Genomic DNA, 18749 nt, shown 5'->3' with positions numbered 1-18749 from the left:
GTCAACAGCAGGGGAGAGCACAAAGAGGCCATTGTACACCTCTCCAAAAAGGCTCTTTTCTGCCGACTTCTTATTTCCCAGCTGTGTGCTGAAGGTCACTGGCTACGTCTGCACAGACCAGTGAAGTCACAAGGAGGAAAACTTGGCGGGCAAACCCAGGGGTAGGGAGGGCGGAGGTGGAGACGGAGGAGGGTGGAGTCAGAGGAGGAGGGGGCCAGGCCATTCCACACCCGGGGACAGGGCCTCCTGACCCTCCCTCAGTCAGCCCAATGGCCGGCCTTCCTGGCCGTGACCACTCCCGTGGGCTGGCTTCCCTGCACACCCACAAACAGCCAGGCCTCGGGAGTCTGCCTGCATTCCTGCGAACACTGGGTGCTGCTCCCCACTTCTCAGAAGGCAAGCTCTCTTGGAAGAGCTGGAAAGGTGGGTGCCTGGTTGAAGATCCTTTCCTTCTTTTCTGAGGGTGCTTTTTATGAGCTTGGAACTGGGGCGGGGTGTCTGGCCTCTGCTTGGAAAAGCGCTTGATCATCTTTTTGAGAGGCACTCACTGAAGGACAGAACCTGGCTGCTCCGAAAGGGAGGAGTGGGGAGGTAGAGGGAGGGGTGAGGGAGGAGGCCTTGGGAGAGAAAGGAGCTGTTGTCCTTTGCACCTGCGATGGCCTGTCCCCGCAGACTTTAGGGTTAAAAAAGAGAAACTGGAGGGAAGAAGGCAGCCTCTCTGGCTCTTGCATGTCTCCGGTGCCTGGACCTACTAGGGCCCAGCCACCTACTGGGGGAGGCATGGGTGGGAGGGCCTGGCTGGCTCAGACTCATCGTCAGGGCGCCTTCTAGGAATGAGGAACTGGAATGTTGGACGGGCCACCGTCTTCTGAGATCCAGACCCAGGAACGAGGCACAGCCTTTGGCTTCCTTGGTCCTCTGTCTCTGATAAGCTATCTTCTCTTCCAGACCAGGCACACAGCACCCCCGGCCCCTGCCCAAACCACATGGTCTTTCACAGCTCAGTCTCAGGGGGACGGTGTGCATGTGTGAGATGGGTGAGCCTGCCGCAGACTGGCTTTGTGGGGGGCGGGTAGAAGTCAAGGTTTAGAACCACAGTGTCCGGGCTGACCTAGGGTTGCAGAAGAATTTTTTCCTTTAAAGAGAAAAGAATCTCTTTTGAATGTTAAGTATTACCCAAGCATTCTCGAAATAGAAAGTTTCATTAACACACCCCAAACAATCTGGTTTTGCTCTGTTTTTAAGGAAGATTTTTCCAACTGGCAGAGCCCTCCGAGGGGCAGGACTGCTGGCAGGGGTGGGCAAGGCGATGATGATGCTGGAGAGCTCGAGGCTGAGGCCTGGGTTGGTTCCCCACTGCCGGACCCGCTCCCCGGGGCTCCAGTGGGGAACCCCATACCAGGCCCTGTCTGAGGTGGTGGTACCTTTGACATGCCCTTCTGGACTTCTCCTACCTTTCCTGCTCCTCCTTCTTGGAGTCTTTCCAAGTCTTCTCCTCTCATGGCCTCAGTAGCATCTCTCAGCAGATCATCCTGAAACTTCTATCCACATTTCCCTCTGTTTGCTAAGGGCTGCCGGATACAGGGAACTTTCTACCTAACCAGGCTCTGTGCTGTGTGCCTTCAGTTGTTCAGTGTGCTTGGGCCACACACTTCTAAATCTTGCCATCAGCTGCTTATTGATGCTGAAACCTTGGGCAAGAGGCTTACTTCTCCGTGCCTCAGTTTCCTGCTCTTTGGAAGGCGGATAAGAGTAATACCTACCCCACAGGGCTCAGGGAAGGCTTCTGTAACTCGAGACAAAGTGCTTTTAACAGTGCCTGTAGGTGTTTTTGATAAATGTTAGCCCTTCACACTGTCTCTCTGAAACCTCACAGCAAGCCTCGAAGGTCTATATTATTATCCCTATTCGCAGATAAAAACACTGAGGCTCAGAAGAGAGGTGGAGCTCAATTAGCTTTCAGTCCAGCAGTTTCTCTGCTGCTCTACACTAACAGTGAGCCCAGAACCCATTCTTTTCATTGTCATACTAGACTGCCTTTCTTTAATGGTTACAGAAGGAATAAATACCCCGCCCTGGAGTTTGCTTTTCAAGTGGCATGTGCCTTTGAAATCATGGCTGACCTGCAAACCAGTTCTATGGAGAGAGCACTGGTCTATGAGGACAGACTTTAAACTATGAAGACAACCTGCCATATAATATCTCACTGACTCTTCACCATGATCCTTGGTGACATTACCTTATCTGGTGGGGAGCTGAGACAGAGTCAGTCACTTCCCCACAATAGGTGACAAGCACACATTGGGATTGGGATCTGAGTCTGTGTCTGACTCCAAAACCCTTGTTGAGTCCCCGAGTCTCTGATGGAGCTTTAAAAAAATAGTAATCCATGCCCACTGAATCAGAATTACTTGGGTGAGGCCTGGGCATGTGACTTTTAGAGCCAGAATCCAATTTGCAGTCAACACTGAAAACCTCTCACCGGACACTGCCTCTCCCAAGTGCCAGACACATATTTCCAAATGGCTACCAAAGAGATACCTGACCTGGGCACTGACCAGCCTCTCACCCTCAGCCGGCTCAGGTTGAACTCAGCCTCTCTCCCAACTTCTCAGGGCCTCCTACCACCAGGCGTCTGCCCCGTCTTCCCTGCTGGGAACCCCATCATCACAGCTGTTCCGGCTCCCTCTCCACCCCTGCTGTAAGTGCTATTCAAGATGTCTCCCAAATCCATGTCCCTCCATCTTTGCTGCCTGCACCTTGGTGAAGACCTTCATCAGGTCCGCTTTGCACTGAGGCAACCAGGCAACTCATCTCCCTCTGGCTGTCTCTGTTTCTCCTTCTTAGTGTCTCCATCTCTTGCTAGGCTATTCCCACTCCACCTTCCCTGTTCCCTCCAACCCCAAAGACCAGCCCATAGCCTTTCCCCATCTAGGTTAATGAACTGAAAACTATCTCGTTGCCCTCTGCTTTAAAATTTCCACTGGCTCTAGACCACACATCACCCCCAGCCCAGCCTAATACCCACAGTCCTTACTTAGCACAGCAAACTTAGACCCTCAGCCCCTGAGGGTCAGCTCTAAATTCCCTTCTCCCTGGCTGCACACACCATGTTCTAGCCACACAAAACTTCCCCCAACCCCTTCCTTAAACAAACCATGCCCTTTCACAGGCTGTGAACATGTCACATTGTTCCTCTTGCCTGAAATGGGCTTCCAACCTGGCTCAGCTCAAAGACTGCTTGCTTTATAAGGCCAAGTTGAAATGTCACCTCCTCTGGGAAGCCTTCTGGGAGTTCGCACGGCAGTGTGGGTACTCCTTCCTCTGTCCCTCTCCAGCACAAGACACTTCCATCTTCAGTCACAGGGAGGGTGTTAGAATGATCTGATGACCTGTCTTTCCCTCCATGAATTCCTCATTCAACAATCACATATTAAAGGTGGCCTACAGCCAGGCGCCAGCCCAGGTGCTGGGGATGATGAGTAAAACTCAGCTTCTGTCTTCAAGTCTACTGTGCGCGCCAAAAACAGGATAGGGCACTTCAGAGAGAGGGCATCGCTGGTGCAAAGACCAAGAAGGCAGGGGCAGCTAGTCTCCGTAGGTGTGTAAGGAAGGATGTTTGGCCAGAGTGGCAGGGGATGTGGTGGGGTGATCAGGGGAGGCAGGAGGTCTGGAAGGGCCACCCTTACCCGACCTGAGGTGTTCCCCTGATTGCCCCAAGACTCCATCCATGTGATGGAGCCAGGGCTGGAAAGGACTATGATCACACTTGCGGCTCAAAAAGATCGCCATGAGTTCCCCGAGACTGTGTCAAACCCATTTTTACAACCCTAGCACCTAACCAGGTCCTGCAGTGTGACAGGGTCTGAGACGCAGGAGCTAAGGCAGGAATGCCCACAGGGCAAAGAAGCCCTTGGGGTCCAGAGTCCAGAGGCTCCCCGGTGCCAGCAACTAAGGCTCGCTCCGCCCCACCCGTGGGGTGCCCACAGGTGCCCGACTCTGGCCATGCTGGCCCCATTGCTGCTGTGTGCCTACCTGCTGCTGGCGGCACCCGCCTCGCGCGCCTGGCCTGGCGTGGACCCGGAGGAGCCCGGCTCCAGCACGGCGGAGCAGATCCGCGACATGCACGAGAAAGTGACGGCCATCTGGCAGGAGCTGACGCAGCGACAGGCGACGGCCGACGGCCCGGACGCCGCGCTCCACGCCGCCTGCCGTGTGGAGCCGTCGGCCACGCTGGATGCCGCGCAGCCACGGGTGAGCGGCCTCGTGCTCTTCCGGCAGCTGGCGCCCGGCGCCCGGCTCGAGGCCTACTTCGACCTGGAGGGCTTCCCGGTCGAGGCCAACAGCTCCAGCCGGGCCATCCACGTGCACCAGTTCGGGGACCTGAGCCAGGGCTGCGAGTCCACAGGCGCGCACTACAACCCGCTGGCCGTGCCGCATCCGCAGCACCCGGGCGACTTCGGCAACTTCGCCGTGCGCGACGGCCGCCTCTTCAAGTACCGCGGCAACCTCGCTGCCTCGCTCGCCGGCCCGCACTCCGTCGTGGGCCGCGCCGTGGTGGTGCACGCGGGCGAGGACGATCTGGGCCGCGGCAGCAACCCGGCCAGCGTGGAGAATGGCAACGCGGGCCGCCGGCTCGCCTGCTGCGTAGTGGGCTTGAGCGGGCCGCTGCCCTGGGCGCGCCTAGCGCAGGAGCACGCCGAGCGCAAGAAGCGGCGGCGGGAGAGCGAGTGCAAGACCTCCTGAGCGCGCCCCTCCATCTGCCGGGGTCACGGGGATTCCCCCCCCCCCTTGGTCCCCTACGCCCTTCCCTTCCGCGCGCGGCCCAGACCTGTCCCCTGCCTGCCACGAGTCTCTCCCTCTGCTCCCAAAGACACCCACAGGCCGGGTCCCAGGGCTGCCACGGCTGAGGTCTCCCGGGAAATCCCCCCCACCCAGACACCTCCAACCACGTATGCGGAAAGACCCCTCTGCCTCCAGGAGGCAGCCCCCGCCCTCTGATCATCTTGATCTCTAAGGTCCCGTGGAGGTGTTGAAATACCCCACCTACCCTCCCAGACACCCCCCCCCCCCCCACTCCGAGGTTCCTTCCCACCCTGAGACCCCTACTGTCATTCCAGGAGCCCTGAAATCCCTCTTTGCCCTGAGGACTCCTCCCACCCTGTAGAATCCTCAGGAGCTCTGAGACCCCTCCTGGGGTTACCCAGCCTCCCATGCCCGCCTCCCCGCCTGTCGTGCACCATGCCAGCAAATGAGCCTGCGGTTAGGCACCCCTGCCTGGTGTCCTCAGCTGTCTGTCGCTCGCCCACTGCCACCCGCAGAGAGTTGCTCCTTTGGGGGCTGTTTGGCAATCTTTGTGTTGCGCATTAAAACTCAGCAATTCAGACTTGCACTGGGGCCTTGGTTATTTATTTTGTTTGTCTGAGGCTCTGCTCCCAGGCTCAGCTACTCCTTGGAAATAGCAAAGATATTTCCCAAATTCCTGCAGGATTTCTCCTTATCCTCCTCTCTCCAAGTCTGCTGGCCCTGTATTCAGTCTCTGGTTGCCATGCCCTTCTGTGGGGCTCCGAGGATGGAGGGCACCAGGATCACTCGGGAACGTGAGAAGGGGAAAAAAAAAAAAATGACACCTTCCTGGGCCGGCATCCGAAGGAAAAGATGGACATCTATTTGCAACAAGCTTCCTGGAGATTCCCAGGCTGGAGCCACCCACCTGGCACACAGCTCATGCCACCTCACTGGGCCCGGCGTCTCCTGGCATGTGCCTGTAAGTGCAGCCCAAGGACCATTTCCCAGATGGCAGGGAAAGGGCAGTGAAGCCATCCAGTGGGCAGTTTACAGGGAGGTTAGCATTGCTGTTGGAAGTTGCTAGCCTTCTCCATGACCCAGACAAGGACAACGTTCTTCTTGATTTCAAGAAGTTGGAACCATGGAGCCCAATGATAGGCTTTGACTTGGATGTTCAGCCTCTTTTTCTGAAAGTTATAATCTATACACAGACTAGAACAGAAAGTGTTATCCACCTTTGTTTATTTTATTTTTAAAAAGATTTTATTTATTTTAGAGAGAGTGTGTACTTGAGTAGGGGGAGGGGCAGAGGGAGAAACAGAGACAGAATCCCAAGCAGACTCCACATTGAGCATGGAGCCTGATGTGGGGCTCAATCCCAGGTCCTGGAGATCATGACCTGAGCTGAAATCAAGAGTCCGTTGCTTAACTGACCCAGCCACCAGGTGCCCCTAAACACCTTCACTGATTTCATAAAAACACTCACCTCCTTGGGCAGACTCACTCTGTAGCTGTAGCTTTTCCTCCCTGTTACTCAGAGGCAGCTTCCGTTTCTCCCAGACTCTCAAGGCCATTAGTCAAATGGAATCTTAGCCAGAAACCCATCCCCAGTGGTTATTTTTGCTTCTTACTAGGACTAACTTGTTATTTAAAAATCTTTCCTTGAGCCCAAGTGACATCCAGAGAGCAAGGTTTTTGCCTGGTGGCTTTGCTCCACCAACTGGTTCTCATTGGTTTGAAGTATTAGCCAGAACTGTGCAGATCAGCCCTAAAAGGGAACTTGCAAACGGAGTCTCTAAATATCCTGATCTCACCAGATGTGCGTGCCTATCCCCACAATTAAAAGTTGTGAAAACAGGGCAGGAATCACATAGGACACTCAGTGGAGCCATAAACATCCCATGGATGGATGCCCAACACCCCATCTTCGACTCTGCTCCCGCGATTATAGGTTAATTCAGGATCATCAAGGAAGGTTTGGACTTATTTTTAGAAGGAGGCTGGTGCTAACCTTCTGTTGTAGTCCATTTGGGTTATCACAAAATATCACAGATGGAGTAGCCTATAAACAACAGAGATTTGTTTCTCACAGCTCCAAAGACTAGAAGTCCAAGATCACAGCATCAGCATAGTCGGATGAGGGCTCTCTTTGGGGTTCACAACCATGGACATTCACTGTGTCCTGACTTGGAGGAAGGGATTAGAGATCCCTCTGGAGCCTCTTCTATAAGGCTTCCCCTGTCATTACTTTGGGACCTCCCAAAGGTGTTACCCCTGTTACTATCATTTTTGTGGATTAGGATTCCAATGTATGAATCTTGGCAGGGGCCGGGAGGAGCAGGGGATACAAACTTTCACATCATAGCATCTTCTGTTCTTAGTTTCCCTTTTCACTATCTTTGCCCCCCCAAGACTAAAGAGACACCCTAGCAGACCCATTTATTTATTTTTTTAAGGTTTTTAAATTTTTTTAAGATTTTATTTATTTATTTGACAGAGAGAGAGAGAGAGATCACAAGTAGGCAGAGAGGCAGGCAGAGAGAGAGAGAGGAAGCAGGCTCCTTGCTGAGCAGAGAGCCGGATGCGGAGCTCTCTCGATCCCAGGATCCTGAGATCATGACCTGAGCCGAAGGCAGAGGCTTCACCCACTGAGCCACCCAGGCGCCCCTAGCAGACCCATTTAATTTCCTTTCTCTCCATCAAGGGGAATTGGACTGATAAACTATTCTGTGGGACTCCAGAGACAAGAAACAAAGAAAGGAAATAACAGAAGGGTCAACTACAGTTCACTGTAAAGGCAAAGGAATGCATTCAGCAGGGTGGTGGGCAGCTCAGGCTCAGGTACAAAGGACTGTTTGCAACCCTACCTCTGCCACAGACGCTGTGGGACTGGGTAAGTCCCTCCACCTCTCTGGGCTTGGGTTTTCTCATCTATAAAATAAGACCATCATATTGTTTTGAGGATGAAATCAAGTGTTATTTGTGACGGGTATATAGCATTGCCTGAAGACCTAAGTATCTAGTACATGCCCACTTAATAACAATGGCTAACGGCAGAAAAATAGTTAACCTACGAATGGAACCTTGTAAGGTAGTGAGGGTCCTGTGACTAGAAGGAGTCAAGTAAAGGAAAGGTTGCTTTCACTTAGGTTTGTAAGAAAGTTTTGGCATCTGTGAAGAGACTGGCTGCGATGAACTTTGACCCCAGGGGGTGGTCGTGGGGGGCGGGGTTGTTCTGAGAGGAAGGAAGATGGCGGGCGGTGGAGGCAGGCATCTGGTTTTGGGCACAGAACCTGATGTGTGCCACCAAACCCGCCCACTGGACCCCACTTGGCCCCTGGAGGCTATTTTTACTCCTCTCATCTTACAGATCTGTTTTGTTAATCTCCTTATATTCGCTGTTTTGACTTCCCAGCCAGCTTGCTAATCAGTTTGCCTGTTTGACTCACAGGGTTTGCATTTGTCACTGAGACTTAAACACACACTTGTTTTGATTTCTTTTTGTAAAATTAGAAGCGTTTGATGTAATGACTCTACCTAGACACAGCTGGTAAAGTGAGAATAATGCTCAAGTTTGCACAGTTTAAACACAATGTAGACAATAATTAGAAATGCTATCTTTAGATGTTTAGGATAAGCTTTTTCTCAGAATTGCAGTGAATTTTTTCCGAGTGGGGCTTTTCAGTGCGTATATATACAGAAATACTAAAAACGTAAGAAAATAGAGCAAATCAGTGAGTGCTTTGGTCAACTTGAAAGACTGCAGGAAATAAACCAACTGATTTTAGATCTGGCATTTTTGACTGAATGCATAAAATCTTTACATTCTCCATAATTTTCACGACTGCCATATGATCTAATAATTTTAGGTGACAGATTGCAACGGATAAGTTGTTAGAATGCGCTAGGAGGAACGTTCAGCCTGTATCATTGGCCTGCAGCGAGGGTGGAGAGAGAAAATGGTGCAAATAATAAAGATAATCATCGATACCAGGAAAATTACCACATGTTTATTTCAGGTAACAAAAAAAGATATAGTTATATTACATGATGATCGTAGAAACCAATAACACAGGGTCTGCAAATGAATAGAAGCTACTTCTTTCTTTAAATTAAACTACAAGATAGCAGCTGGTTTGCATTTTTTTTTAAAGCCAATTGTTTTAAATTTAATAGGCTATCACTAGCCTTGGCCAAGATCCAAAATATATTCCAGGGCTCACATAGATTCCAGAAAGTCAAACTTGTCAATATTGTACAAACTTTCCCTATTAAAAAAAAAAATCCCTCTCAGTCAAGAGGTGATCTAAAATGTAAGGTCGCGCATCTGTATCTATCATTTTAAATTGCCTTCATGCTGTATCAACTTGTTTTGTTTTTGTGAGCAATCATAATATCGAGAGACAGGTCTCTCTTATTTTTTCTGCTTCTCATTTCTAATTAGATTCACTACTCAGCTCTCTATTGCATCTCTGATTTTCAAATTTTTTCTCTGTTCAGAAAGACATGTGGAAAAAAAAGGAATATATTAAAGTAATGAGTTAAGGGGAATCTTTTGGCTTCTTGACATCCTGACTGAGCCGGGTCATGGTACCCTAAGTATTTATTAAGGAGGGAGGTTTTTCCAAATGGAGGCTTCCATTTGGAAGCCTTTCCATTCCATTTCCATTCCATTGCTTCCATGAAAGCAAAGGGCAGACAGAGAAGGTACTCAAAGAGAGGACTCTTTTTTTTGTTTTTGTTTTTGTTTTAAGATTGTGTTTATATGTGTGAGAGAGAGAGAGAGCGCGCGCACAGGCAGAGGGAGTGGGAGCAGCAGACCCCCGCTGAGCAGGGAGACCAAAGTGGTGCTTAATCCTAGGCCTCGGGACCCTAGTGTCATGACCGGAGCCGAAGGCAGACGTTTAACCGACTGAGCCACCCAGGCGCCCCGAGAGAGGACTTTTTCAAAGAGAAGTGGAATACCAAGCCATCCAAAAGCCTGCAGCAAAGCGATGGGGGCCAGGAGAGGCCCCATTTTTTGGAGGAGCAGAAAACCAAGAGGGGAGAAGGCATGCTGTAATATTAAAGAAAGAAGGAAGGTAACACCGATGAGCAGGTAGCTGGTCTTTGAAATTCCTTAAAGAAGAGATTGAACCGGGCGCCTGGGTGGCTCAGTGGGTTAAGCCACTGCCTTCGGCTCCGGTCATGATCTCAGGGTCCTGGGATCGAGTCCCGCATCGGGCTCTCTGCTTGGCAGGGAGCCTGCTTCTCTCTCTCTCTCTGACTGCCTCTCTGCCTACTTGTGATCTCTCTATGTCAAATAAATAAATAAAATCTTAAAAAAAAAAAAAAAAAGATTGAACCTCTTCTGTCACATGGTAAGTGCAAATGCTCTCATGGGACTAACACACCTGAAGATTCACCCCAACACGTGAATGACTTATGCTGGAAAGCCTTTTTAGAATCCCCTGTCTTGGTGGGTGTTGGGGATTGAGGGCACAAGAGTCACAATGATGGGAAAATGTGTTTAGTTGAATGAAGATCCTGGAGTGGCTGCTGGAAGCTTCAGCTGGGATTGAGCTGAATGCCCCAGAAGCCTCCTAGCTAGAGAGGCTTCTGGAACAGCTGTGTGAGGTGAGGAAGACGAGGGAGGGGGAGAGGAAGGTGGGCAGAGGCAGCATGGAAAGAGGAGTTAGGGATGAGAGATGCCTGGTTTAAAAAAGCCAATCCATTTCCAGGGACCTTAATTAAAAGAACGACACATGCTCATATGTAAAATTCCACACCTAAAGGCTCTCAGGTACAGAGCGGTCACCAGAAATGCAGTATGTGCAAACGAGCTTTCATTAAGAGACTGTCAGCTCTGTTTCATTTATCCAGACTGCTCTGCATTCTGCTGGCAACCAAGCTGGAAAAATAATGGAAGGACAGACACACTCGAAGAGGCAAACAAAGGTGGGAACGTCCCAGCTACCAAACAGAACAGATGATCAAGCAGCCCAGGAAGAGCCGAGACGAGATGGCATTCTTCTTAACAAACAACCACGGCCCCGCCCCCCAGCCCCAAACTCATGAGTAGCTCAATAGTCTGCCTTTTCAAGGGAAGAAAATGAAACAAAATCAGAGGTGGGGTTCAGAGACAATGCTGCTGTTGGCCTATTTAAATCTATTCTCAAATTTCCTGTACTGCTCGATTTTGTTTTGCTGTTCACCCTTTTAGAGTCTGCATGCCCAGAGACAGGCCCTCCCCAGTTCACATGTGAGGAGCCTAAACCCTTTTCTGGAATTCCATCTCCCTCGTCAGGGGTTGGTTTAGACATAAGCATGTGATAATTCTGACCATCGACATGCGACAAGAACTAGGTTTCTTACTCTTATTCATGCACATGCACACACATGCATGGACACACGTGAGAAACTTCCTTCTTGCCTTTGGACACATATGTGAGAACAGGTGACTGATGTTGGAGCTGTGGCAGCTGTTTTGGCAGCTTGAGGGAGTAGCTGATCCTGAGGTAGGCAGAGGAGAGAGATGGAAACCCAGATCCCTGATGACTTCTTGAATAAACCAGTCCCAGAATACCCTACTTCTGAGGTTCTTGTTATGTAATACAACTCATTTTCCTATCGTTTAAATCTCTTAAAGTGTGAAATGTAGCTGAGCGTGCTCAGACTGATGCAAGGCTAGCTGGTGGAACAAGGGAGAGAATGCTGTGCACTTTCATGATGACTCAAAAAGACAAAAGACAGCCATAAGTAACTATTGAAACTCCCTTTAATGTCTGTGGAACAGAGGAACCGCACTGGGCTGGAACAGCGGGGGTGGGACGGTGTCATGTGTGTGTATGGGGCATTGTCAAGGTTACTCATGTGACAGGATCAACTCATTGGCCCCAATTCCATCTAATAACAGAAAACCTTCTGAGGCAGACAGCATGCACAGTTTGGGTTTTCATTCCCTCTGACCTCCCTACCCTGAACCCCACACTCTCTGGGACTCACAATGGTTTCCCTGCCCGTGATGGAATGTTGTGGAGTTTATTATAAGTGCTGCTTTCCCAAAGGTGATGGAATGGGCCCTAAAGATGTGCACCTGGCCGACTGCGCGTCAAAACCACAGCTTCCGTGGGGAGAGATTTTTTTTCTTTTTATTATTATTGTATTAAATCTGGCTGTGATTTCCTTTGGTGGCTCTGGCAGGCTATGCAGTAGCGCTGAACATTTGCAGATAGTTAAGGCCTGGTGCCGCAGGAAAATTATTTCCGTGCCTGCTGGCTTGTGCGAACCTTGCAGCTGCAGAAGCCGCCTCCCTGGAGAGGAAGTCGAGGGGGCGGGGGTGGGGAGCCGGGAAAGGCTGAAGCACAGAGGGATGAATGGGGCTTTGGGGGCTGATGATGTGTCCAGATCCCAGCTCCTGGGTCCGGGAGCAACAGAGCACTGACCCGGGCATGCCCCTCTTCCACTATCAGGGTGATGTCTGGTGAGTGGGAAGAAAGCAGCTGGAGGCCCTCCCCGGCCCCGAGCTGGACCTTCTTGCCTACACTTCACTCTCCTTCAGGGTGAAAGAGCACAAAATTTCCACCAGCAGAGTAAGGGCAAAGATGAAATGTGGCAGGGAAGTTTCCGGGTAGGCGGGTTCGCAGGGTTCACACCTGGGAGTGTGCACACCTGCTGTACACATCTGATATTTTGGATAAATTTGCCATTTTCCCACCTCGGGAGCCTCTCCTTTCCCTCAGGAGAGCCTCTCGTAGGAGTGATTCTGGTTCTCAAGGGTGTTTTGAGCTCTGGGATATGATATCAGGCCTTTCTGGGGTAATGAACTGAGTTTTGCTCAAAGAAAGGCCTATTGTTTGATGAGTCCTCCGTTTTCTGCAGCTCTAGATGCCACCCAGAAGAGCTAATTTTATCCCTCAGGAAAGAACCAAGGAAGATTGACATCCCCTCCCTTCCTACCCTATGTCCTTGGTTCTGCAGTCCCCCGAAACAAGCTGTAATGAAGTTATTTTGTTTCCCTCTCTCTTTCCACTATTGGGCCGCGTGCTCTGTGTCTCAAGATCTGGTACCTGGCAGCGCAGGGAGGCAGCCTTAACCCACTGCAGGAGGAGTGAAGGTTTCACGTGGCACAGGAAACTGGATGGGATGGAAGGGTTTCCTGCCCCAAGTGCTTATCTTGTCCCAACCCCCCATGGCCACAAAAACCCCATAGGCAGCACATGGCGTTGAATGCAGAGAACCAATGCTCCCAGACTCTGGCTCTTATCTCAGAAATGAAAAAATCAAAATACCACTGGAGTCCCCTTCCTCCCCTCTCCTCCCTCCCATCACTCCAGGTCGATTAATCCTTCGGAATTACAGGCTAGAAAACTCAGCTCAAGCAGTCCACAAACGGGTCTCCACAGGGGCTGTGGATTTCAAACCGGAAACCCAACCTTCTGAGCCCGCTTAAGCCCTTCTCCACCTGCCAGTCGGTGGCATGACAGACATGGGCAGGGTGCCAAGAACACCCATGCTGGGAGGTCCTCCGGGGCCCTGATATGATGGAGCGGAGCCATGGGCCCTCTGGACCCATTATGCTCAATGCCACCTTTCTCTCCAGCCGCCTAACCATTACAAAGATGGGGGACCTGATTAAAAACCCCATCCATTTCATGCTCTCCCCATAATTTTGATGGACAACATTAAACGCTAATAGAAAAATGTCTTATCTCTAATAAAACAAATGCTGACAGAAAGACGGATGCCGAAAACCAGCCATATGGCTGACACGATTCTGTGCCCGGCCGTGTTCACAGCAGCGCGTCTCCGGCAGAAAGAGATGACACCGAGAAGCTTGAGGACGCGCATTTAATAAATCAAACTGGGCTGGCATCATCAGGATATTCACAGTTTGCCAGAGGACCTGTGTCTCTTCTCACTTGCAGACTTGGAAGTGTGTGAGGAGAAAGCAGCTTCCGAGAGCTGCTCGGACGCTTGATTCTTTACCGTCCCCTGCACTGTAGACATGTCACCACACGGATCTCTTTCCTCTTCAGGTTTTCACCGCGCTCCTCGTGCCACCACTCTCTGGGGTCTCTTTGCTGATCTCTGGGCTGGAGGCTTCGCCTGCCGCCTGGCTGGACTCAAAGGAGCCCAGGCAAGATTTGGGGACCTCCCCCTTGGAGGCCAGGCCTGGTGGGGTTGTCCCCGGCTCATGCCTCTGAGCCTCCCCGGGACTCGCTCTTCTGACCCCTTCTGCTTCTGCCTCTGTCAGTTTCATTCTTTCCCCTCCAAGCCTGTTTATGCCTTCTTCCTCAGACGCTACCTGGGGTGATGAAGGATGAAAGGGGTTGCAGTGGTTCCCATGGCTCTGAGTTGCTGGGGAGTGGCCGGCTGGCCTTCCAGCATCCTCCGGTGCGATCAATGACTCAGTGGCGGCCTGGCTTTCATCTCGTTCTGGCCTCTGGGCCTCCCCTGAAACAGACCCAGGACAGCATCAGACCTCTGGCGGGAAGTCAGCCCTCGCTGCCTCTCTCTTCCCAACCTCTGGCGCACGTCACAGGGGCTCAGAGACAGAAACTGCTGCTGAAGGGACCCACATTAGAAAAGAAAGCAGCCGGGGCACCTGGGTGGCTCAGTGGGTTAGGCCTCTGCCTTCAGCTCAGGTCATGATCTCAGGGTCCTGGGATCGAGCCCCACATCGGGCTCTCGGCTCAGCGGGGAGCCTGCTTCCTCCTCTCTCTCTGCCTGCCTCTCTGCTTACTCGTGATCTCTCTCTGTCAAATAAATAAATTAAAAAAAAAAGAAAAGAAAAGAAAGCAGCCACCCTGGCAACTGCGGTGTCATTCACGGAGGGAAGGGGAGCCCATGGTCATGGCCATCACCCGACCCTTCTGGGAGCCTGGTTATCTCCTGCTTCCCGCTCTAACTGTGCTTCTTCGTGCCAATTAAGCATCTAAATTGAGGACAAAGGTTCTGTACATTCTGCAGCTCAGGAAAGACCTGGGATCTTTAGTCATGAAAAGAGGTGCTGGCGGCCTTCCTGGTGGGAAAGAGAAGAACAATGTGGGAGGCATTTAGTATCCCCATCCTCCCACTCATTCTCCAACAGCACCTCATTCTTCAACGCATACTGCTGATGTTTCCTCAGTGTTGGTAAAATGTTATATGCAAAAGAAGCTTAAACTCCCCACCCCTCCTAACTAAATTGTTCTACCCAGACCTCTTCTCTGAACAGCAGACATTTCCGAGCTCGACTGCTGGGGGATGGGAGAGAATGGGGTCCTGAGAACTGGCGCCTAGCCCTGTTTTCCTACCTACTCATTGTGATCAGGAGAACCTGTCTGGCCTCCTTTCCTCAGACACAAATTGAGGGGCAGGAGTCTCTGATGTCCCTTCCAGACCTAAGCCGCGGAGGCTCTGTAGGATGGAGACCGCCTGGGGAGCAACCTCTCAGCACCCGGTTGTGTGCATTGGACCCCAGACTCTGAGGCTCCCTGAAGTCAAGATTTTCTTAGCTCTCAGGCCAGAAAGTGGTGACAAGCATGGAAGAGCCTCACAGGGCTGGTTTCAGAGGCCAGGGGCCGGGGAAACTGGGACCAGGGTAGAGACCCATCGTGATCCGGCTGGCTTCAGATACATGTAGACAGCTTCAGCCTGACAGCTGGGACTTGGGGAAGCTGAGGGAGAACTCAGGACGATCAGAAGAAGTTGACCTGTCCTGACCATGCATTTTCCTGCTTAGGACCTTTCGCCAGAGCCTAGCTGCTTCTAGGATAAATTTCAATTCCTTTCACTCAGGTCTCTGACAAGGTCCTACCCAATCTGCTCCTGCCACAGCCCGCAGCCTCGTGTCCTATGGTTCTCTCATGTCTGTGCGTCCTTCTGTCCATATGATGCTAGCTTTCGGTCTCTGCAGGCGCCTGTGGTTTCTCCCTCTTTAAGTGAATCATACCAGCCAATTCTTTTTAGGTGCTTTTCTGTGCTGGGCTCAGTGCTCAGCATTGGACACGCTGATCTTATTCTAGAATGTAAGCGGGGGCCTTGCCTGACTTGTACACAGTGCTTGGCACATTCTAAGCATTCAAGAATATTTATAAAAAGTTCCTCACTTTCCTTTTTTTCTTTTGTTGGGAGTCTAACGTACATAAAAGTGTGCCGACTGTTACATCTACAACTCACTGAATTTCACACCATGGACACACCCATGGAACCAGCAGCCAGGACAAGAAGCAAGATAATCAACCACTACAGACACTTCCCAGTCTATCTACTGGGACCCCTTCCTAGTCACTTTTCTGCCAAGAGTGACCACTAGCCTACTTCAGACACCAGAAATGAGTTTTGCCTGGTCTTTGGCATTGGCATACCAGAATTGTACTGGAAGTGCTGGTCTGTGTCTGTATCGCTTTGTATATATGAGATTGGTCCATGTTACTGTCTGTAGAGTGGGTTCATTTGAATGTGCCACGGCATTCAACAAATATTTAAGTATGGAATGGAAACAGGTAATTCACAAGGACATACAAATGGTTGGCAAACATGAGAAACGATGAGATCACTCTAACTAAAGATATCTACTGCAAAGAGATACAATTTTTCATCTACCAGACTAGCCAAAATGAAAAGGTTTGATAAAGCTCAGTGTTGCTGAAGATGTAGGGTTAACAGATGCAATCATACATTACCAAAGAGAATAAAAATGAGCAAAACTCTTTGACAGGGCATTTAGGAAATATCTACCCCAATCCTAAATACATTTACCCTTTGACTCAGTATTTTCATGATTAGGAATCAACTTATGGATATTAGCCCAAATACTTCAAGATGTATGCACCTAGAGGCTCACAATGACATTGCCTTTAAAAAGGGTTATTTATTTATTTGAGAGAGAGAGAGAGACTGTGTGAGTGGAGGGAGGTGAAGAGGAAAACAATCTTCAAGCCAACTCTCCACTGAACACAAGCCCAACATGGGGCTTGATCTCAAGACCCATGAGATCACGATTTGAGCCAAAACCAAGAGTCAGATGTTTAACTGAGTGAGCCACCCAGGTGCTCCATGACATCGTTTTTTGTGGTTTTTTTTTTTTGTTGTTGTTGTTGTTGTTTTGTTGTTGTTGTTGTTTTTTTAATAGCAGAAACCTGGAGAGAATCTACTCAGATTCTCTACTACTCAGAGTGTCCATTGACAGGGGATTCTGTATATACTTGCTGAGCTGTAAAGATTTTTTTGGTGGCATACACTAACACAGTTTTCCTCTAGCGAGCAAGCTGAGGGTCAGAGCAGAAAACAAGATGGAGGAAGGCTTTAAATTTAATTTTATACCTCTCTGTGTCATTTACATTTTCTTTTCTTTTCATTTACTTATTTTTTAAAGTAGGCTCCATGCCTAGCATGGAGCCCAATGCTGGGCTTGAACTCAAGACCCTGATTTCAGGACCTGAGCTGAGATCAAGAGTTGGACGTGTAAAGGATTGAGCCACACAGGCGCCCCTTCTGCGTCAATTACATTTTAAACATGTGTTTGTATTACTAGTTTAAAAAGATAAGATATACAACCTCCAAGATTTTTCACCAGTTACCATCTTGACTTTCCTTTTCTGCACTGAACTGTAGACCTAGGAGCCTGTATCCACTGCTTCCTGTTCCCAGTGCTGACGCACAACTCAGATCCTTCAGTCTGCTTTGTATCCTCCCTACCAGCAAGCAAGCTGCTGTCACCACCTCCAGCACTCTTTCTTCAGTCCTCTCCTGCCCCCTCTGTAGCATGTTTCTGATGGCCACATCCTCCTCTCAAACTGTCTCTCTCTTTGGTTTCCAAAACGTTGTATTCTTCTGTTTTACCTCCAGTCTAGTTCAGCCAGCATGCTGTATTAGTTTCTCATAGCTGCTGTAACAAATTACCACAAATTCCATAGCTTAAAAGAACACACATTTATTCTCTTATAGCTCTGGAGGTCAGAAGTCCAAAATGGCTTCCCCTGGGCCAGAACCGAAGTCACTTGCCCTTGGAGGCTCTAGGAGAAGATCTGTTCCCTGCCTCTTGCAGCTTCTGGTGGCTACTGGTACTCCTTGGCTTGCAACAGTATCCCCCCATGTCTGCCTGTGTGGTCACACTGCCTTTTCTGTGTGTGTCAAGTCTCCTTCTGCCTCCCTCTTACAAGGAAACATGTGCTTCCACCTGGATAATCCAGAATACTCCCTCATCTCAGAGTGGGTAAATCAATCGCACCTACAGATCCTTTCGCCCACAGAAGCTAACATTTACAGGTTCCAGGAATTAGTATCTGAAATCTCTGGGGCCATTATCAGCCTACTCTGCATGCCTTCTAGTTTCCTTTATCCATCCCAAATCTCCTTCCAGCCCCTCTGATTGCCACCCCCAACTATGTGCCATGCATTTCCCTTGTCTTCATTCATTTTCACTCACCGGCCAACTCATGACCTTAATTCCGGACCATGAGTACCGTTCTCCATTCTATATCCATGGCTCTGACCCCTTTCTGTCGGATACACACACCCGTTTCAAGCTGCCAGCTGGATTCCTCTACCTGAATGATCTGGAATTCCTCTCTCCCCCAAATCTCCACCTGTAGATGTCCTCATGCCTGCCACATCACACCTTGAAGCCACCCACACTGGTATACTTCCTACCCATCAACTGCCAAGTACCACTTATATCCCTCAGTACTACTGAACTGAATGTATCCTCTCCTCATCCATGTGTGGATCCATTCATGTGTGGAAGCCCTAATCCTCAATGTGATGATATTAGGTGGTGGGGCCTTTGGGAGATGATTCAGTTTAAATGTGGTCATGAGGGTGAAGGCCCCATGATGGGATTAGTGCCCTTTAAGAAGAGGAAGAGACACCAGAGTTCTTGTTCTCTCCCTCACTCTTTCCCCCTCTCTCTCTCTGTCTCTGTCTCTGCCAGCAAGAAAGAGGATCCTCACCAGACACTGAACCTGCCAGCATCTTGATCTTGGATATCCCAGCTT

The 18749-nt window shown here is 50.1% G+C and overlaps 2 protein-coding genes across 3 annotated transcripts in view; one reads left to right on the top strand and one right to left on the bottom strand.

The window, feature by feature from the left end:
* Positions 1 to 273: 273 nt before the first annotated feature.
* Positions 274 to 5392, top strand: SOD3 (superoxide dismutase 3). The gene is made up of 2 exons (XM_045989608.1): positions 274 to 423; positions 3990 to 5392. The coding sequence occupies exon 2, from the start codon at positions 4006 to 4008 to the stop codon at positions 4744 to 4746; it is 741 nt and encodes a 246-aa protein (XP_045845564.1). The 5' UTR covers positions 274 to 423; positions 3990 to 4005; the 3' UTR covers positions 4747 to 5392.
* An 8211-nt stretch (positions 5393 to 13603) lies between these two features.
* Positions 13604 to 18749, bottom strand: part of CCDC149 (coiled-coil domain containing 149) — a 100432-nt gene continuing 95286 nt past the window's right edge. For both annotated transcript variants that reach the window (XM_045989589.1, XM_045989599.1), the window contains one exon: positions 13604 to 14223. In XM_045989589.1, the coding sequence (XP_045845545.1) occupies positions 13802 to 14223 (422 nt within the window). In that variant the 3' untranslated portion in view covers positions 13604 to 13801. The remainder of the gene's footprint in view (positions 14224 to 18749) is intronic.

The sequence above is a fragment of the Meles meles genome, chromosome 2, assembly GCF_922984935.1.
Source record: "Meles meles chromosome 2, mMelMel3.1 paternal haplotype, whole genome shotgun sequence".
Lineage (NCBI taxonomy): Eukaryota > Metazoa > Chordata > Mammalia > Carnivora > Mustelidae > Meles > Meles meles.
This window is presented reverse-complemented; position numbering and strand designations above follow the sequence as displayed.